The sequence below is a fragment of the Balaenoptera musculus genome, chromosome 6 (genome assembly GCF_009873245.2).
Source record: "Balaenoptera musculus isolate JJ_BM4_2016_0621 chromosome 6, mBalMus1.pri.v3, whole genome shotgun sequence".
Classification (NCBI taxonomy): Eukaryota; Metazoa; Chordata; class Mammalia; order Artiodactyla; family Balaenopteridae; genus Balaenoptera; species Balaenoptera musculus.
In genome coordinates, this window is record NC_045790.1 from 81,851,298 (window position 1) to 81,871,788 (window position 20,491).

At 44.1% G+C, this 20,491-nt stretch overlaps 1 protein-coding gene across 3 annotated transcripts in view; it reads left to right on the top strand.

The window, feature by feature from the left end:
• Positions 1–5,408: 5,408 nt before the first annotated feature.
• The window catches only part of LOC118896842 (stimulated by retinoic acid gene 6 protein-like), a 72,270-nt gene continuing 57,187 nt past the window's right edge, over positions 5,409–20,491 (top strand). For all 3 annotated transcript variants that reach the window (XR_005020306.1, XM_036855315.1, XM_036855317.1), the window contains exon 1: positions 5,409–5,525. Coding sequence is in view for 2 of the 3 variants with exons in the window: in XM_036855315.1 (XP_036711210.1) it covers positions 5,506–5,525 (20 nt within the window). In the remaining variant the exon portion in view is untranslated. The remainder of the gene's footprint in view (positions 5,526–20,491) is intronic.

Consider the following 20,491-nt stretch of genomic DNA (forward strand, 5'->3'; position numbering starts at 1 on the left):
CTGTGCATGGTTGGCCTCCAGTTAAAATGGGTCCCCCTCCCAGTGCCAGAAATGGCCTTTGCAGAATCTGATCTGCTGCTCCTCTCTGTCCCCGGGCAGCCCCATCCCAGCAGTTTGTCCAGCCTGCCTGTTGCTGCAGTAATCGCTTCCCTCGTTCTCTGCACTCTGCCTGTGATAAACTGCAAAACACCGAAACCCTCCCCAGGGAGGACACTGTACTTAAGCCAGGGTCTTGGCTGACCTGGGAAGAGGGCACAAGGTGTGTCTCCAGGGCATCTACCCTCAGGGACTACCATACTTCTCAGTACACAGGTACTTTGTAAATTTTGGGACCTGAATGAATGGGTGAGGTCAGGGAAGGGGAGGTGGGTGGCACCTGAGAGGTCAGTCAGATGTCTTGTGGACTTCTCCAGAGCTGAGTCTAGTCTGGGAAGATAAATTGGGGCCAGGTCACAATGGTCACTGAACATTCTCCCAGAGAAGGAGTTTGTCTTTCTTCTACCAGCAGAGGGAGCCAGGCCTGTTTGTGACAGAGGAGGGACAGGATGGGAATATAGGATAGTTTCATTCTTTTTCAAAGTGGGAAATATCGTCCCTAGTCAAGAGTCATACCCATGGCTATTACTTAAGGAAGAAATTGCCCTACTCTAGGTCTTCCAGATATTTTGGTTCTTTTTTTCTAAATTAAATAATTAAGCCATATGTCTGTAGAATAAATAGAGGCTGTCCTGTGATAAGCTCCCAACACTCGGGAAACAAGCATGGCCTTTGTGATGCACTGCTGAATTTCCTTCTGTCATGTCGCCAGAACCCTGGACCCTGATAAACACAGGGCTTAATTAGAGTAAGTCTTCCTAACCTGGGTTCTTGTGTAGTCATCTCTTTCCTCACGTTCTGCCAACTGCAGCACCATTACATGGCTCCTGGAAAGAGGTTTCTAGCGGAGGAGTGCTTAGGGCTCTGTTCTGTTAAATGTTTTTATCAGTAACCTGGATGAACTCAGCGAAAGTGTTCAAATGCCCCAGTACTTCAAAAAGGAATTAATGTACATTGGATAGAAGAAGCAATATTCAAAAAGGCTTGCAGAGGTTAGAATGGCAGAGAGAAATCAAATGTTGAACTATCCTACAGACGCATGTCAAGTTCTGCATTTAGACTCGACACTAACATGCGAAAGCATGAGGGGGAAATTGAAATGGATTACACAGGGTTGTCTCCAGGTTCAAAGAGGCCACGTCTGGAGCATGGTAGCCACTTAGAAATGGTTCCTTATTACTGTGACTGAAACTGTGCTGAACTTAAGCATTTTAGAACAAGAGTCTTGGCTTTTCTTCCACTTTAACATGGCTGTCTTCCTAACTCCCCTGGGCAGTCAGTGGCAATTCAATAGTGACTCTTCCTTAATGGTGTGAAGAGAGGAATTGTAGAATTGTGACGGAAGTAACCAGGAGAATCCAAGAATTTAAAATATCCATTTGAAGCCTGGGCAATGGAGCCAGGAAGCACCTGGCAGATGGGCACTCACAGAAGAGATAGCATCTCCACGTGCCTGAAGGAGGAGAGCTTTACAATTCTTTTCTCTGAATGATGCGGCATGGATGTACTGAGAACTGCTTCTTCTGGGAAGGAGAGGGCCTGGTTCCAGAGGAAACACATTGACAGTGTTTCTTTGTTTGCAGGTGTCCAGTAAGAGAGTTATGTTGTACTGATCCTCATATTTCTCTGTCTTTTTCGTTTTTCTTTCATCATTTTCAATTTTGAAAACAAGCATTTGTGGGGCCTCCCCTGTCTCCCAGACGTCATGGTGAATCAGGTCTAGTCCTGGCTTCCAAGCTACCGTGATCTAATAGGGGGACTGGGACTTGGGCACAATTAACCGGGATGTGACCGTCTGCTCCACATTCCAGCTGGCACTCGGCAGGGAGCAGGCGCCCTCTAATTGCTCATGTTCGTTGAGGGCTTGCTGTGTGTCAGGCACCCTCCTGAGCATTTTATATTAGCTCATTTCAACCTCATCTGTGTCATGAAGTAGGTATAGCTTATCTCAGATAAAACCGAGGATCAGAGGGGTTAACAACATAACGTGGCCAGAATTACAGCTGGTAAATGGTGGAGTTGGCCCCAAAGTCCACACTCTGTACCACTGCCCCAGGCTGCTTCTCCACAAATATGTGCTAAATGGACAAATATAGAAAGCCTAAATATGTGCCATAAAAGAGATGTAGGCCAAGCCAAGAGAAATAAGATTACACCATGGTGATCAGGATATTATGCCAGATATTATGCTTGAGGTGGGACTTAAAGAGCAAAAAATCATGGTGATAAGCAGCTGGGAGGCGCCATTCTAGGCAGGAGTAAAGAGATCAAGGTGGGCGAACACAGATGGCCTGAATTGTCGGTTATGGTGCCTATTCACTGCCTTCAGGACCCCCTCCCACTCCATCAGAGCTGATTAGACCAGGGGTGTTATGGACTGAATTGTGTCCCCTCCCAAATTCATATGTTGAAGCCCTTACCTCCAGTACCTTAGAATGTGACTTTATTGGGAGACGGGGCCTTTAAGAGGTAATTAAGTTACAACAAGGCCACTGGGGCAGCCTGATGCAATCTGACTGGTGTCCTTATAAGAAGAGATTAGGACACAGAGATGCTAGGATGCAGGTGCCCAGAGGAAAGGCCACGTGAGGACACAGCAAGAGTGCAGCCCTCTGTAAGCCAAGGAAAGGCCTCAGGAGAAACCACACCTGCAGACACCTTGATCTTGGACTTCCAGCTTCTGGAACTGTGAGAAAATAAAGTTCTGATTTAAACCACCCAATACGTGGTATTTTGTTATGGGGGTCCTAGCAAACTTATACAAGGGGTGTAGGACTGAGCCAAAGACAGGAAGGCATAGACTGGCTGTGACCACCTGGGAAAAAGATGAACTGGGGCAGATCTTTTCTCTTAGTAGTTAGAACTGGGGAACCCTGGGAAGGAGCCAGTGGACTTTGGAGGTAGAGGTTGAAAGGATACTATGAACTAAAGTCAGGATGGTGGTGAGTTAAAGCCCCAAGAGAGCAGAAACCCTAAGGAAGCAAAGGGGCTGAGTCAGAGAGAGGAAAGATTGAAGAAAAAGGCCAAAAAAGGAGAGAGACAAGAGAAAGACCACTTGGCCACAGAGGGGAGGAACCTTTCCCAAGAGTGGCTTCAGTCTCCAACGCCTTCCCCGGTTGGGCCCCAGCCCTTTCGGGAGGAATTGGAAACCCCTTTAACTCCAGGCAACTCGAGTGGATCTCTGTTCCTTGTTCCCTAAAGAGCCAGAGTAACATGAAAGGCCATGTTTAAGGATGCATAAGCAACTTTGAAAAAAATATAGATGGAAACCAGTGGAGATGAGGCTGGAAAAGAGGGTTGAAGCAACTTCTTGGAGGGTTTGGAAAGCCAGGGTTGGGAGAGCAGACCATGGAGGATGTTTGGCAAGTCTGAGCTGTGCTTTAGGGAGATGCGTGTCTGTACTAGGCATGGAGACTGGAGGCTGCAGGGCTGTTAGAGAGCACTTGTGTTGGTCCAGGCAGGAGGTGGTGAGGGCTACAACTGCGGCAGTAGTAGTGTGAATGGAAAGGAAGTTGTATTGATTAGGATAAGGACTAGCTGCTCTAACAAACAAACTCCAAAGCATATGATGGCTCTTACATAATAGAAGTTTATTCCTTATTTGTGTAAACTCTCAAATGGCTATTCCTAGTCTCCCCAAGTGTTGATTCAGGGACCCAGGCTCTTTCCATGTTGTGGCTCCACCATTCTGAACACCAACTCCAGGCTGGCAGAAGGGAAAAGAGGAATGAGCCCTCTGACATCCAAGGGGTGGATAAGAGCCACCAGGAGGCAGAACGAATGAGGTGAGAGAAGGGGAGGAGCCACAGACAACTCATGGGTGATAAGAGTGTGATGTTGCCATTAACTGGCCTGGCAGCTGATGGATGCAGTGAATCAACAGATAAGAACACCTGGGGTCTAGTTCGCATTTGGCTCTGGATGATCATTTGGGAACAGCGTGGCCATTTAGAATCCATGGGCCATTCTGGTAACTGGGAAATCTTAACACACTTCTCAGCAGCAAGAGTCACACTCTGCCCTGATCAGGACTTGACCATTCCTTAGCTTCCTGCATCTCTCTGGGTGTTATTTGGTTCTCGGTCCCACTGATGAGTGTTTAGTTCTTGTTCTGTGTCTCAAGGTCAGACTCCGGAAAGAGATGGCCTGTTGGACAGAATGTCCATCACAGATGGCAGATTGATATGGTTTGTGACTGGCTGCCCTTGGGTCAGGCACTCAGCTTTGGTCCAATGAGCAGTGCTCTGGGGCACAGAATCGCATGGCACCAGTGTGGATGCTCACACCCTTGGCACAGCTCTGTGGACATGGCAGGCTTTCTAAGGCTGGTCCTCTTAGTGTACTTCCCTTCCTTAAGCCTCTGTCTTCTTATCCTTAAAATCGAGAACTTGGACCATATGATGCTTACAAGTCCTCCACACTCTGTGCTATGTTAGCTAGGGCAACACTAGCTGCTGTAACAAATAAGCTGGCACTTCACTGGCTTATTACAATAGACCTTTATTTCTTGCTTATGGACAGTTGGTGTAGAGGACAGCTTCCTCTACATGGTGATTCAGGGACTCAGGCTCCTTCCCATCCCATTCCTTTTGGGCCTTTGAGTCCTAAACCAGCAGGTGCGGAAGCAGAGGGTAGAAAAAACACACTTGCTTCTTAACTGTCTTAGCCCAGAAGTAACACACATCACTTCTGCTCACATCCCATTGGTAGCCTTGATCCCGTGTTTATTCCTAGACTCCTTGGTGGGCTGGGGAGTATGCCCCCTCGCTGGGCAGGTCCTTGCCAGCAACAACTTCACTTTATGGCAAGGGAGCAGGAATTCCTTGTGGACAGCTAGCCCCGGTTCTGCCACATGGGTGGGGTTCAGTTTTGAACTTGTCTCCAGCCACTTCTCCCAGCAAAGTGTCTTGTTTCCAAGGAGAATCTTGAAGCCAGTGGTGCTAGTTTTCTAGTTTATTGCCTTGAGGCAGAGTCCTGCTTTATTGCCTGTAATAATTCTTACAGCTAGCCGAAGAGGCCTCAGCTTCTGGGCAGAGCTCCAGTAGCTCAAGGAGCCAGTGCCCACAGCCAGTGAGGGCTAAAAGAGACAGCAAGAGTCTTGGGGAGAGGAACTAGGAGGGCAGTTCCTGCTTTTGCATGAAAAAGCATGGGAAGGGCGGTAGAGCAGAAGAATAGCCAGTAGTGTTCCCAAACAAGGAAGGAGGCCACCCACTTGCTGTCATTTCTCTGGTAAATATTTGACTGGATGTTTGCCTTTCGCTGAGGTTTTATTTTTGGGTTCTGTGAAGGGAACTGGGCAGAACGTCAGAACATCAGAAGCAGTCATCACCAAGAGGCAAGAGAAGCCCAAAGAACAATCCAGAGAAGCAGATTGCTCACCAGCGCTGCAGGCAGTGCTTTTCTACCAAGATGCTTTCCTCAAACGCAAGGTGAGTTATCAGGGTCAGGCTTGAGACAAGTCATGCTGGACAACTGTATGTTCCTGGCAACTGTATTCTTCTTCTTCTTTTTTTTTTTGTCCATGCCCTGACCAGGGATTGAACCTGGACCCCTGCCAGTGAGAGCACCGAGTCCTAACCACTGTACCGCCAGGGAGTTCCCCCTTTTTTTTAATAAAAATTTTAATTGATGTATAGTTGAGGTACAGTATTAGTTACAGGTGTACAATGATTCACAATTTTTAAGTGAATACCCTCCAAATCCATCCATGTTGTGGCAAATGGCAAAATTTCGTTCTTTTTATGGCTGAATAGTATTCCATTGTACATATGTTCCACATCTTCTTAATCCATTCATCTGTTGATGGACACTTAGGTTGCTTCCGTATCTTAGCTATTGTGAATAGTGCTGCTATGAACATTGGGGTGCATGTATCTTTTCAAATTAGTGTTTTTGTTATTTTCTGATATATACCCAGGAGTGGAATTGCTGGGTCATATGGTAGTTCTATTTTTAGTTTTTTGCGAAACCTGGCAACTGTCTTCTTTGCTATGGTGATTCATGGAACTGGGAGGAGGGCATGGTTTACCTAATCTGTAGGCAGCTGGCACAGAGGAAGGAACGATGGATCAGTGAATAGATTTCTGTTCGTCTTCAGTTTAGAGCCACAGAGTGGAGTGGGAAGAGCGCAGATATGGTGTTAGAGGACCTGGGCTTGAGTCCTGGCTCTGTAGTTTCTAGCAGATCTTAAAGCCTTGGTTTCCTCATCTATTAATCAGGTGTAATAACCCCTGTCCTACCTAACCCACAGCTTTGTGAAGATCATCTGAGAAAAGAATGTGAAAGGACTTTGAGAGCTGTACAGTCCCATCTAGAAGCGTTCTCACTCAAACATATAAACTTAAACACTTCATTTAAAATGATCCCAGAACTAAAAAGCCTACTCAAAAATAGAACAAAAATTAGAGCCATCACTTTCTGGTGTCATAGTGTTCTCTGTTTAGATTGTCAAGGGATGTTATTGTGAGGAAGGAAAAATAATTTTCCCTCTACCCTTCTAGGTTCTTGACTGAGACATCCCTGTAATAAAAAGATTAACAGGAGAAAAACAAACAAATTTAATAACGTGTATGACTCCTGTATACATGGGAGATACCCAGGAAAATAGAGTAACTCCCCCAGATGGCTGAAGCTGTCACCCTAAATACCATCTTCAGCTAAAGACAAAAGAAAATGTTGGAGTTGAGGAGTTAGTTATAGGAGGTTATCAGGAAAAGCACAGTAAACAAGGGTAAGGTCATTATGCAGATTTAAATAATTGTTTTCTACATTGATAAGAGTTTCTAGAGATAAGGTCATCTTACCTTGTCTACCTTATCTACCATTCCTGGTACAGTGAGGAAGACACCCTTACAAACAAGAGATTTCCCCCATACATGTAAATGTCTCCTATAAAAGCTGCATTTTCAGAGCTTCCCCTATGTCTGCAGTTTCTTAAAAATAACCGTCTTAAAATAATCCTTATGCTGAAGAGGCATATCTTGGGGTGACAAATTCTGCCCCCCTTATCCCACTTTTGAAACTTCAAACAAGTTTCACAGTCCAGAAGCTGAGTTGACAAATTGCTCGATATCTCATTGAACCTGTCTCAGTAGTGAGAATAGATCAGTTTAGTTAAACAGTTGTGTCTCATTTCAGGAGGTGGTCTCGCAGGTGTGCTCCCAGAGTTAGGCCTAGATAGTGCCAGTGGTCAGGTATTTATTAAGAGGCATTTCTATGGAAACAGAAGAAAACCGAAGCTTAATGGTTGGAGAAGACTCTAAACCACTTTCTGAGCCCAGGAGGCAGCCAGTCAAGAAGATTTTCTATATGTTAGGGTTGAAACATCTTTTGCAGTTTGAGTGTCTCTGATGATGTCATCAGGTGTTCAGTTACGCTTTCTGAGTGGCCCACAAAGCAACAGGCACAAACGATGTCTAAACATGAGCTGTTATGGTGATTTCTCTGAAGTTTATATCAAGCCATTCACATTCAGTTTGCAGGGTTTCAGGGAAAAGGGCAGCTTTTGTTTTTAGTGATTCCAAGTCAAAAAGGTGGGAGAAAATTGGAAACATTAGTTTGGAGATTTGTAGCCAGATATTTGAGGAAACTAGAATTCAGGATCCAGTCCAGTTTACGGGTAGAAAACAAAACCTCAGAGACAATTAACAGAACTAGAATCTTATCTACAAGTGTGTATTATAGTTTCTACTGAAACATAATTTTTCTAAAATCACCCTTATTTCTATCAAAGATAGCCAAATGAAGACTAATTTGTTCACAAAATAGGTCTAGTTTCAATAAACTTGACCCGATTATTTGTACAAGCGCAGCAAGAATAGCAATTGACCATGTAGGGTCTTTTAAATATTCTTTGCTGGCTTTTCGTAAAGAATTTCAGATTGAACTTTTAAAAGCATCTAGAGGTCAGGAAGCCAAGCCAAAGACTTTCCATCAGACTTTGCCTTAATGCTTATAGATTTGGGTTGATTCCTCTCTTCTTGAGGTCCCCCAAGTATCCTGTACCTGCCAGGAAGGGACTTTCCTTACTAACCTGGTAAGACTGTCAGGAACCCTGAAAGCAAGGTACCAGGCTGTTTTTCCAAGGGGATTTATTGACTCTATAAACTCAGCCTTAATTATTTAAAACTGTCTTGTCATATCTGATTCTATGAATCTTCTCAAATCTGACATTCCAACCAAAGCTTTGATAATATAACAAATGTTTCCAATTGTGTCCTGTTACAAGAAGAATAGATTCTTATTAACTTAGGCAAATAAATATTTTGTCATAAAGAACATTCACTAAGTTTCCAAATTCTGGAGGGATCAGGTAGGGAGAAAAAGTAATTGTTTCATCCTTATTCACGAAGGTACACTTTATCAAATTGCTCTAAGTCATAGGTAGCTTAAGAGAAAAAGTTTCCTTAATATTAAAGAACTTAATCTGGAAAAACAAAACATTAAAGAACCAACAGTGTTTCAGACAAAAAGTCATAAAAATTATAATCATCCTCCTCAGTTCGTTCAGTCTGTTATTAATTCTTGTTCTGCTTGAATCCAGTTTTTTCATCAGTTCTGGAGATTCTTACTCAGTTCAGTTTTATGATCTTAAAGTTATCAGAAATCTGTGCTTGCCAGAGTCCTTTCCATGAATCTCCTTGAAGACGAAGCACACTTGCAAACACTTCTGCAAAAGCATCAGAGTAAAACAGTAACTTCTGTAAATGACAAAGACTTAAAAATGGCCATGGTTAAAGATCTGATTAGAGTTCATTACAATGCGATTGACAAAGAAATTTGGTTATCTCTGTAACAGACAACATTCTAGTTATTATTAAGGTAATTACTAGAATTATGACTGATTAACATTATACCAGACATTTCAGAAGTTTAGGAATTTCATACAATTTCTGGAATGCTTATATACCTATAAAAATACAACATAAAGAAGGCTTAGTATTACATCTTATTTGACAACGCTTCCCATGTAATTTCACATATCAGTAAGCCTCTATCTCTCTGTTTTTAAGGAGAAAAAATCTTTTGAGTTGTTCCAGGGGCCCTCTGGAAAATCCCAATATTACTTCCATGTCAAAAAGACTTTAGTTAGAGTTTGATTTGGCGAAGTTTGTCAAAAATATCAAAAAGTTTGGACACTTGACTAAATAAGGATCACACTATGAAACAACACATAGTTGTCTATTTAACCAAAGCGACAATAAAAGATTTTAAAGGCAAATAGAGATTGTTACACAGTTGTGAGCAAAACTTATCTCTTTTAATATTGAGATGATTCAGTTCTCTTAAATAATCAAAGACCTGATTAAGACAACATGAAGCACAGGAAATTATTTTGATAAAACACCGAATCTTTGCTTTCTAGGCAGATAACTTAAGAGGTAAAGAAAAACCTTTCACAACTTCTTATCAGGAGAAGACCAATAGTCCAATAGTTCTTTGTCCTTTTAACAGATGAAAGAAAATCAAGTTACAGTTTTATATAAGTACACTATTGATATTAAGGCTTATTTTAAATACCCTTATAATAACAATTCAATTTTAGCCAGCTTGATTACACAACGTAAAATTCTCTTTCTCTCCCCCTTCAACTTTCTATATACATTTAGTTTATCCTTTATTTTCCATCTTCCCATTCTGAAATAACCAGCTTTACTTTAGGACAAAATCACTTTCATTTCCTTCAACAGAAATGCATCTCCATACATCATATCTTTTCTTAGGTAAAAATATATCTTACTTTTCTTGCATACAGAGTTGTTTCCCATATTATTTCTGGTAGCTTTAATTACATATATTAATTAGAATTCTTAACCCTTAGCAACCTTAACTTCTAGTGAAAACTAAGAAGTGAGCACTTGTGAACTGTTACACCAGAATTCCGTAGACTGGCAAATTTATGAATACACTTCATAATTTTGAAGCATACACTTTTTCATAGTACAATCTTTCAATGTGGCACAAAATACATTTACTAATAAACCCAAATATCTTTAGTTTCTCTGTAATAAGAAGATAAGAGTCAGTAAACCTATGTTCAGTAGTTAATGTTTCACTGTTTCATCTTATTTGGAAATGATCTAGATATTCAGTGAGATTCCATTATTTAACTTAGCTTAGCAAAACTTTAAGGTTTCAAGTTACCAAAAAGATTTTAGTAGCTATTTTTGATTAGAATACCATACACATATTTATTGCTGGAAAGTTCACCTAAAAACTCTTATCCCACTTACATCTATCTACATCACTTCCTCCCAACAATTATGTTTAGACTATTCACAAAAACCTAACGAGACATTAGACAAAGTCAGGCATCATCCCAAGCTATTTTCCTTGCTGACCAATTTTGCAACAGAGATAATGTTATCTATGTATTTATGAGAGTTTTAGAATACCCAATCCTTACAAACACATGTCCTTCAACCCAAATAAATAGAGCTCTTTATACATTAATTTCGACAATACCATCTGGAGGTAGAGAAATATCACATCTCTACAACATACATGTATAAACATACATAAACATACAGACAGATGCAAACAAGACCTTATAACTATTGTTCTAAAATTTTAGCCATGAGACACATACAATAATACAAAACTCACTAGCTTATGAAAGACCAGTTGGATTCAAACTTTGTTTTGGCAGTTGTCACCTGCTCAGATGGCTAAAGCTTTTTACTAACATTTGTGGGAGGACATTTAAGAGTTTTCATTAGTCCGATTTCCACATAGTTCCTTCTCTTCTGCTTCTGATGAGAAACTTCTCCCTAAAGTTTGCTTTTCAAAGAATGGTTCTTAGGTCCCAGAGAAGATGAATGTAGAAAATCTACATCAAGAAGGCACAGAGAAAGTACTCAAGTTTTCTCCAAGGAGTTTTGGGGTATATTTGCCTATTATTAGAGGTCTAGAGTAATTACTATTTAAAATTGTCCTTCTTTTTCTTAAGTGCAGTACAACTCTGTTTCTGAAATCCCAATATCTACAAGCATTTTAAGATGAAAAGGGGAGATTTGGGGATTAATAAGGCTAGGTGGACTTTGAATTGTTTCTAGAGCCACATTTCTGGTTTTGTAGAGATTTGCAAGACAAAGACAATTGTTTTCTGTTTCAGAGAATTGGGCTGTAACCTGAATATCAAGAGACTGACCCACCCATCCAACTAAACTTGCTGCTTTGTATAAGGGTGATTTCCTACTAAGATGGAGATCAAAAGATTTCTACATTAGAGAGCTTCAGGGCTTAATAGACTGAAAAAGTCTAAAGTGTTTTAAACAAAGGCCTTATTTCTGAGTGCATATTCAACCTTGGACCAATTCACCTTAGGGGGGAAAGCCTCTACAATTGCTCTATCAGCCTCTGAACATCAGCCTCTATTGAACCATTTCTGAGTCACTTGTAGGAGGGCCTGGGAGAAATTCTGGCTGTCTGATTCCTCTGTGAGGGGGGTTTTTCCCAGGGGCCCGCCTGGCTTGTCTGATAACTACGGTATAATCATGGGTGGGAAGAATACCCCTTAACAGCCAATCTAAGTCCCTGTGAGTGGGGCTGTGAATGGTCACTGATCTTTCCAACTCCTCTCTTAGTTTGGTAGGATCTTCTGAAAGTAGAGGTAAAAGGGCTTTGTAATTGAGAAGATCTGCATTTACTTCACCTCTCTAAAGCTTTATCCTTGAAGTTGGAATAATAGTCCATGCTGCATAGGTTGTGAAAAGACTGAGATAATAACTGTAAAGACCATACATAGCCCAATGTCCAGCATGTGATAAACCTTCAATGAACGATAGCTATTATTGTTAATTTATTAAGTGAGAAGAAATGAAAATGAATGTTGCTTTATTGGACAGTTAAGAATGGTAGGGAGCAGAAAATGGGCTTTTGCCTTCTTCAATCACCAATTTTTTGCATGGTAACTCTGTCTGAAGTTGTCAGATAGGCGTGAAAACACTCCCATACACTCCCTCCGAAAGGAGGGTACCTACCAGGTGCAGACCATTCCTCTCAGTACAGTAAGCTCAAAATGAATGGGCAAGGTCAAGGCAAAGGAAAATAAACAGAGATCTGGACACACAGAGGAGTAAACAGAGAGGCCCTGGGAGAAGATGGAATAAAGACAGGCCAGACACAAAAGGTCAATCAATATCTCATCTTAAAATTAGCACCTGTGGGGACTTCCCTGGTGGTCCAGTGGTTAAGACTCCACCCTTCCAACGCAGGGGGCGCGGGTTGGATCCCTGGTCCGGGAACTAAGATCCCACATGCCGAGCAGTGCAAAAAAAAAAAAAAAATTAGCACCTGTGTTTGAGTCCCACTGTGGACAAGTGACAGGCTCCCTCTGACCTGTGCTCTCCGAGGATCCAGTGAGACCTTGGGGATGAGAGTGCTTTATAAACTGTAAAGCACTGGTATTTCCCGCAGTGCCCTGCTCAGAACAGGGGAAGTTCTCGCAGCCCCTGTGCCCTGGGGGAGAGCTCTGTTCCCAACTTGACTGAGCTGATTCTGTCTCTCTGAGTCAGTTAATCAGGTGGTGCTGGAGCCAAGGCACCCAGCCAGGGTGTCCAGCTCTTTGGTACTGTGGCTCCTGTGTCTCTCCGTAACGCCAGTGTCCGCCCCCCCATCCCCCGGGAGGGGCCCCAGGGTCTGCTGGGGGCCAGGCTGCTGCTTGGAATCCTCCACTCCCACCTCGTGGAATAACGTCTGTAGGAGGGAGTTGTAGGGAAGGTGGAAGCAGGCCTGAGAACCAGCAAGCATGGTGCTTCCCAGTTAACAAAGTACCATTCATACCCATTCTCTAATGATCTAGGGAAGTAGATCACACCCATTCTACAGATGAAGCAACCAAGACTTCAGGAGGAGAAATGGTTCACCCCAGGTCGCAAGGTCTCTGACTCCAAATCCCAGGCTTTTCCTCTGGGCAGATCTGAGGACCCACATAGGCATGAAAACCCACCTATACACACTGTCTGGTGGAGGTTACCAACCAGAGCCGAGAATTCCTACCTCTAAAGCAAGGTCCAAATGGGTGGGAGTAGTCAAGGCAAAGAAGCAGAAAACAGATTTGGACACACAGAGAAGACAGAGGCCCTGGGGAAAAAATGGAATCAAAAAAGGGTATCAATGTGTGTTTCATTATAGAACTTCCCCTGATTCTCAGAGAGTCACTGAAAGTGACAGACAGGGACAAACCAATAGGCAATAAGAGAGAGAAGCACAGAAAGACACATGGAACTTTCTGGGAAGGCTGTCAGAGGCAAGCCTGAGGGGGATAGAGGAGCTGGGAAGAAAACAGAAGGGACCGTCAGCAAGGTGGCAGCGTATGTGGGTTTTGTGATAGTCGTGGACTTTATTTTATTTTAAACTTTTTATTATGGATGTGTACATATTTATACAAGAGAAGAGAGAATAATATAAAGAACCCCCTATTCCCATCACCCAGCTCCAACAATTGTCAACACATGGGCAGTCCCCTGGACACCCCTGCCCACTCCCCCTCCTCAGACAGCCTGTCATTTCCTCATGGATTTCATCTTGAGGGAGTTTGCTTTCCCCCACACCATTCTTTTTTTTTTTTTTTTTAAAGATTTATTTATTGATTGATTGCTTGCTTGCTATGTTGGGTCTTCGTTTCTGTGGGAGGGCTTTCTCTAGTTGCGGCAAGCGGGGGCCACTCTTCATCGCGGTGCGCGGGCCTCTCACTGTCACGGCCTCTCTTGTTGCAGAGCACAGGCTCCAGACGCGCAGGCTCAGTAGTTGTGGCTCACGGGCCTAGTTGCTCCGCGGCATGTGGGATCTTCCCAGACCAGGGCTCGAACCCGTGTCCCCTGCATTGGCAGGCAGATTCTCAACCACTGCGCCACCAGGGAGGCCCCCCACACCATTCTTAAAGCTGTGCGTGCACCAATGACCTGCACACACATCCACTCTCAAATCTTCACAAGCCCCCGCAATTCTCATGTCTTTGTGCTGAAAGAACTCACGCTGCCCTGGCCGTAGGAACAGAAAAATTCATTGAGGAGTCATGGAGGGTGACAGCTGGCAATTACTTACGTGGTCATCCACGTTGCCAGGGTTCAAGTCCTGGCTCCACTGCTCACTGGCTGGGTGAGCTTGGACGAGTTTCCTCATCTTCTGGAGCCTCAGTTTTCTCGTCTGTGAAATGGGGTGATGATAGTACCTCTCACAGGCCTGTCGTGAAGCTGAAATTAGTTAATAAAAGCATAACCCTTAAGGTATAGCTTGGTGCACAGTAGGCCCTTGAGAAACATTAGCTTTCCATCCATCCATTTAGGAAACATTAGTGGGCACCTGCTGTTGCCACATGTTGGGCCAGGAGCTGTGCACATGAGAAGAATGAGGAAGGCACCTGCCCCCTAGGATCTCCCCATCCAGTGGGGGACACAGACACATGAAAAGACTTTTCCACACAGTGGGCTGACTGCTGTGACTGTGGGCTGAGTCCCAAGCAGTCCAACCTTCTCAGTTTACAAGTGACCAAACTGAGACCACGGGGCCCCCTGAGCCTAAGGAGCCACAGCACTTAGCAGCAGAACTGGGTGGCCTCAAAATGGTTTTTCCTGGCCAGGCACCTTTATGTGAGCGCCTCAGAGGAAGCTGGTGGCTCTGGAGGACAGCGGGGCCAATCTGGGCAAGGGTGCTCTGGGCCCCCCTGCCTGCAGTGTGGAGCAGGACACTGGTCACAGGGCCAGGTATGTGCAGCGCTCTGGCTACTGGTTAACCAGCTGAAGGACTTCAGTCCACTGTGTGGTCAGGGGCCCAGGGCAGGGGAGTCCCGGACACCCCCTCACCTAGCAGGAGGCCAGGGATGCCAGGCCAGCTGCCCATGACGTGCACTGGATTGGGGCTGGGGAGGCGCTCAGTCTGGAGAGGGCTGACCCCAGATGCTGCAGGGGCAGAGGAACAGATGGAGTCTGGCATCTGAGGAGGTAGAAACAGCCAGTGAGAGTCCCCTTTCAACCCAATGAAAGAAAATCCTTTTCTTTGGTCCAAAAGCAGGGAATGGATGGGAAAGATCAATACTGACTGAGCACTGGACTCTCATTGTATCTAATCCTCACGGCAGCCTGTAAGGGAGTATTAGATCCATTTTCAGGATGAGAATAGTAAGGCCCAGAGAGGGGCAGGGCCCCTCTACGGGCACACAGCTAATGATTGGTGGAGTGGGGCTCACTCCCAGGTCCAGCACTTTTCCCTCTGGCCCCCCTTACTCGGTGAGATGGAAGGGACAACTTGGAGGATTCCCACCACTGGAGGTGCCCAGATGAGGCTTCGTGGTTGCCCATGTGTGGAGGGCTGGAGGCAGGTCCTGGGGGCATTCAAACTGCCCATGGCCTTGGGTTCCAGAGCGTTTGAGTGACCAGGCAGGAGTCTGTGAGTCCGTGGCCAGGGGTGGACCGGAGTGTCTCACATCACGGGTGTGGACAGGGTGCAGCTCAGCCGTGTGCTTGCCCAGCACGCAGAGTACACAGATGTTTCCCTCTCTCCCGCCCACCTTCCTCCCCTTCCTTCTCCCCTCTTCACTCATTCATTCAGCACTTGCTTGGATTTGTTATGTACCTTGTCCCTAGTCAGAAGCTGGGGGTGGGGTGGGGTGGGGGATGGTAGGAGTTCAAAGTGGAATGAAGCATGTTTCTTGCTGATGAAAAGCCCAGTCTGAAAGTGAGAGATTAAGCATGAAAAATGCACCTGTAGCAGGAAGCAGAAGTGATGAGCACCAGAGAGCACCGCAGGCTAAGTCTGGGGGAGGGTGGAGTGTCCTTTCCAGGTGACTCCGGCCTCAGGGGGATGAGCAAAGAGGCTGGTGTAACAGTTCCAGACAAGTGATAGGGCCTGAGCTAAAGAGTTTCCAAATGACCTTACCTGCTGTCTATCCATCAGAACAAGGCCTGGTATTCGGGAACCCTGCAGTGCGAAGACCAATACTTGCTGAAGGTGTCAGGCGTCAGAGGCCTTCAGGGGTGCACAGCCCCTACCCTAGCAGTCACCTCATGGTCAAGTCTTTTTTTTCCAAGCAGCTGGTTGACACCCATTAGTGGGTTGTAAAATTAATTTCGTGTTTACGGCCAGCATTTTACAAAATGGGATGGAAAAGAACAAAATGAATAAAATTGAATTGCATTAAAGTTACCAGAGATCATATTAATGGTATTGTTTTATGAAAATTTGTTTTGCATACATGTATCTGAACTGGGTCATGGCTATAATGTATATTTGACTTGTAGTCAAAAAACTTATAAACACTGATCTGGTCCAACCTCCTCATTTTGCAGAGCTTTGGGAGAAGAGGGTAGGGTGGGCACTGGCCCCCTCCTGTGTTCTCTCTGCTAAACTTGTCTTTCCCCTAAAGCATAGTTTATGTTGACCTAGGTCTCCAAACTCAGCCATCCTCATTATTCCTGACCACTCCCAGAACTAGTGTCCCATCTGCCCAGTGCTGTGCCAGGAAATGTGTAGTAACTGGCTCCCTGAAAAAAGTATGCATATAGGTACATAAGCTTAATATGAATTGTACTGTTAGAATAGATTATCACACAAAATTTACAGATAATAAAATATACAATGATCTTTCTTGCAGATTGCACAGAGCCAATTAAATCTCAAAGAATGCTTTCATCGATTTTTGCCAAATTCTTGTGTCTGTAGCCAACCTGCCATTGACCCGTGAGGATATTTTCGACATGAATGTTGGTTGATATTTTTATTGACATTAATGAGTAACACAAATGTGAAACAATGGAGACAAAGTATAAGTCAGAACTTCACTCATTTGTCAATGTCAGTTGCCAGAAACTATTTTTTGGATGAATGGGATAAGAGTTTTTTTTTTTTTTTTGCTATTCACAATGTAATGGCTACAAACATATGTTTAAATTTAATCTGCCTTGTTAACATTTTCTCTGTCACTTTCTAGACAGTCTGCAGAACAGTAAATCAAAGCCTGTTTTGTAGTGTTCACCCATTTCCCTGGTATAAATATTCCCAGCATGGCTAATTTCAAGCTAACAACATGATGTTGCTGACATGGAGATGTGAAGAGAGGCACGGTAGTGGCACAGACCATAACATAGAGTTTTCATGGTGCAGATATAACAGATGTAAATAACCTCTAGAGAATAAATCATAGCAAAACGTAGCAAAATAATTAGGAAGTGATGGGTTTTGAGGCTTTACTACCTTCCTTTTAAATAACTTATTTAATTATACATTTATATAATTTAATTTTTACCAATGGTGGTGTTTAACAACCGGCTTGCAAAATTCCTGATAATGTGACAGTCCCAAGCTGGTACAAGCCAGCCTGAGCACACTATTACATCTACCTCCGACCCCAAGGCAGGACTGTGGGGAGGCTGTGTGTTAGAGGATTGATGGGATTCACAAAGGCAGGCCAGGGCTGGCCCAGAATCAGACACCCCAGCACACAGGCTACTGCATTGCTGGAGGCATCACATGGACGGGCACGTGTGCACACTCACACACACACACTGCGCACACCTCTTCCTCCTTCCAACCCTTCTCTGCACTCAGAAGTGGGAACCAGGTCAGGGTCCCGCTCACTGAGCCCCTTGAGCTGGACCTGAAGTAGTCCTGGGCTTCGTGATGTTTTCTGCTCACTGGCCCTCTCTGGGCCTCAGCTTCCTGAGGGAAGTTCCCATGGAATTTAACAGACATGCCCTTATCCTGTCTGTGCCAGGTGCTGGGCTGGACTTGGGATCTGAGATGAGTCAGCCATCAGGTCAGCGAATGCTAGGAGCTCCAAGGGGCCACGTGAGCCAGCAGCGGGGGCTGGGAGGATGGTGACATGCAGGGGTGCCTGGCTCCCAGCCTCACCTCCTCCTGGGCAGGTTAGGTAACCTCTCGTGGCTTCAGTTCCTCATTATGAAAAGGAGGTAATACAACCTACCTCACAAGATTCTTGAAAAGATTAAATAAGGTAATATAAAATAGCAGGATTCCTAGGACATAGTGACACACAAAGTGACATTAATCAATGAAAGCTATTATCATATGTTTAACTTATGACTATAATTTATTTATTTTTGGCTGAGTTGGGTCTTCGTTGCTATGCGTGGGCTTTCTCTAGTTGCGGTGAGTGGGGGCTACTCTTCGTTGTGGTGCGCAGGCTTCTCATTGTGGTGGCTTCTCTTGTTGCGGAGCACGGGCTGTGGCACGTGGGCTTCAGGAGTTGTGGCTCAAGGGCTCTGGAGCACAGGCTCAGTAGTTGTGGCGCACGGGCTTAGTTGCTCCGCAGCATGTGGGATCTTCCCAGACCAGAGCTCAAACCTGTGTCCCCTGCATTGGCAGGCGGATTCTTAACCACTGCGCCACCAGGGAAGCCCTAACTTGTGTTAGGACTATAGAGTGATAATGTTAGGACCAAAGGAATCAGGACTGCGGGAGCACAGAGACACCCCACCAAGGCCATCAGGCAATCAGCGTGGGGATGTTGGAGAAAGGAGTTGGGAACGCAGACGACCCTTGCTCTAGATGCACCAGCTGTGTGTCCTGGCTTGTTTCACCCTCATAGCTTTTTATTTTCAATATTTTTTTAAATAATGAAATATTTGTAATTTATACCCTATCACAGAACAAATCTTGCATGTTTTCACTTTATGCTGATTCCTGGGCAACTTCCCTTCAGAATGGTGTTTTATTGCTTTGGCATAAAATCCAGTCTTTTCCCTGACTACAAAAGCAAGCCATTCATTCATTCGACATGTGTTTATTGCTGTCTGCTTTGTGTCAAGCACTGCTCTGAGCAGCTATCAAGCAATACATCTGTGTACTACCCTTGGGAAATTCAAGAAAATCATTAAAAAAAAGTAGAATGAATGCAAATGTTACAACCCAGAAATGACCACTCTTCACAACTTGGGATCATATTGTTTTATAATTTTTTTTTCACTTAACAGTGTATCATAAACACAGTTCCAAGCTATCATCAGTGGAAATCGGATTTTCTACATTTGTGGGTGCTGTTTTGCTGCTGCCCTGCAAAAGCTGTTCACCCCTCGACAGATCTGCCCCTCCAGCCCTGGACCCGCTAGGAAGCAGTATGAGTGTCAGAGACCAAGAAGGGGGTCTCAGTGGCCTTCTAACTTGGATTGACTCCAGTGCCTGCTTCATCTATTCACTGCTGGAGTGAAAGCATAGCTATGGACCCCTTATTTAGAGAGCTACACTCTCTACTCTCCCTGAGCTCACCTGTTTCTAGCTGCTGCCAGACTAACTCTCAGCTCTGCCCTCCAAGCAAAAGACTGGCTCAGCAGTGAATCTGTGTAGGCAGAGTCACCCTGATGAAAGAGTTCTGTGGGTCTGTGTATCCTAACATTAGAAATTGCCTTTCTTTATTAAATGAATTCCATTTCCTTTATTGATTAAATGAAGAAATCAAGTTTAGTCCGATCCCATTTTTGCTTGAAACTACAGGTTGTAAACACACATAATTATGGAACGAGAAAGGGCTTTTAGTTACTACTTTATACATTTGTAAGTATTCTGAATGTTTTATGATGAACATATATTACATTTAAAATGTTATACACACATATGAGGGAGGGAGGGAGGCAGGAAGAGTGAGAATCTTAGCATTCTAATACCTGAATTCAGGCACCTCTCTGATTATTTCCGTAGTGTATATTTTTTAGAAGTAGAATTCCTAGAAATGGAATTGCTGTATTTAAAGGTTCTTGGTATATATTACAAAGTTAATCCTCAGAATGGTTATACCTCCTTACACTTCTGATTACCAGCAAATGAATACCAACTTGTCTTAACCTTCACTAATGCTGGGTAGCAGCGGTCCCCAACCTATTTTGGCACCAGGGACCGGTTTCATGGAAGACAGTTTTTCCACGGAAGCGGGTTGGCGGTGGCGGGGTGGGGGGGAGCGAGGGATGGTTCAGGCGGTAATGCGAGCGATGGAGAGCGATGGGGAGCGGCAGATGAAGCTTTGCCCGCTCGCCCGCTGCTCACGTCCTGCTGTGCGGCCCAGGTTTGTAACAGGCTGTGGACCAGCACTGGTCCATGCCCAGGGCTTGGGGACCCCTGCTGGGTGGTATTGTTAATAATTCCCACTTTAATAGATAAGACAGCATTTCATCTTAATTTCTCCTTTTATTACTAGTTGAAATTTTAAAAATTTATTGAATATCTGTATTTCTTCTTTGTTGGTGGCTTAATATTCTTTGGACAGTTTTGTTCTTGTGGTGTTTCAATTGTAGTCTTTATTTCATTTTTTTCTCTTCCTGTATTTGCTGGAGTGATTGAATTTTCATTCCTTCATATACACTTCTTTTTTTTTTTCATGTAATGTCTGAAACATTTATATTAACATATTTCCATACATATTTCCATACAAATACAAATATAAGATTTT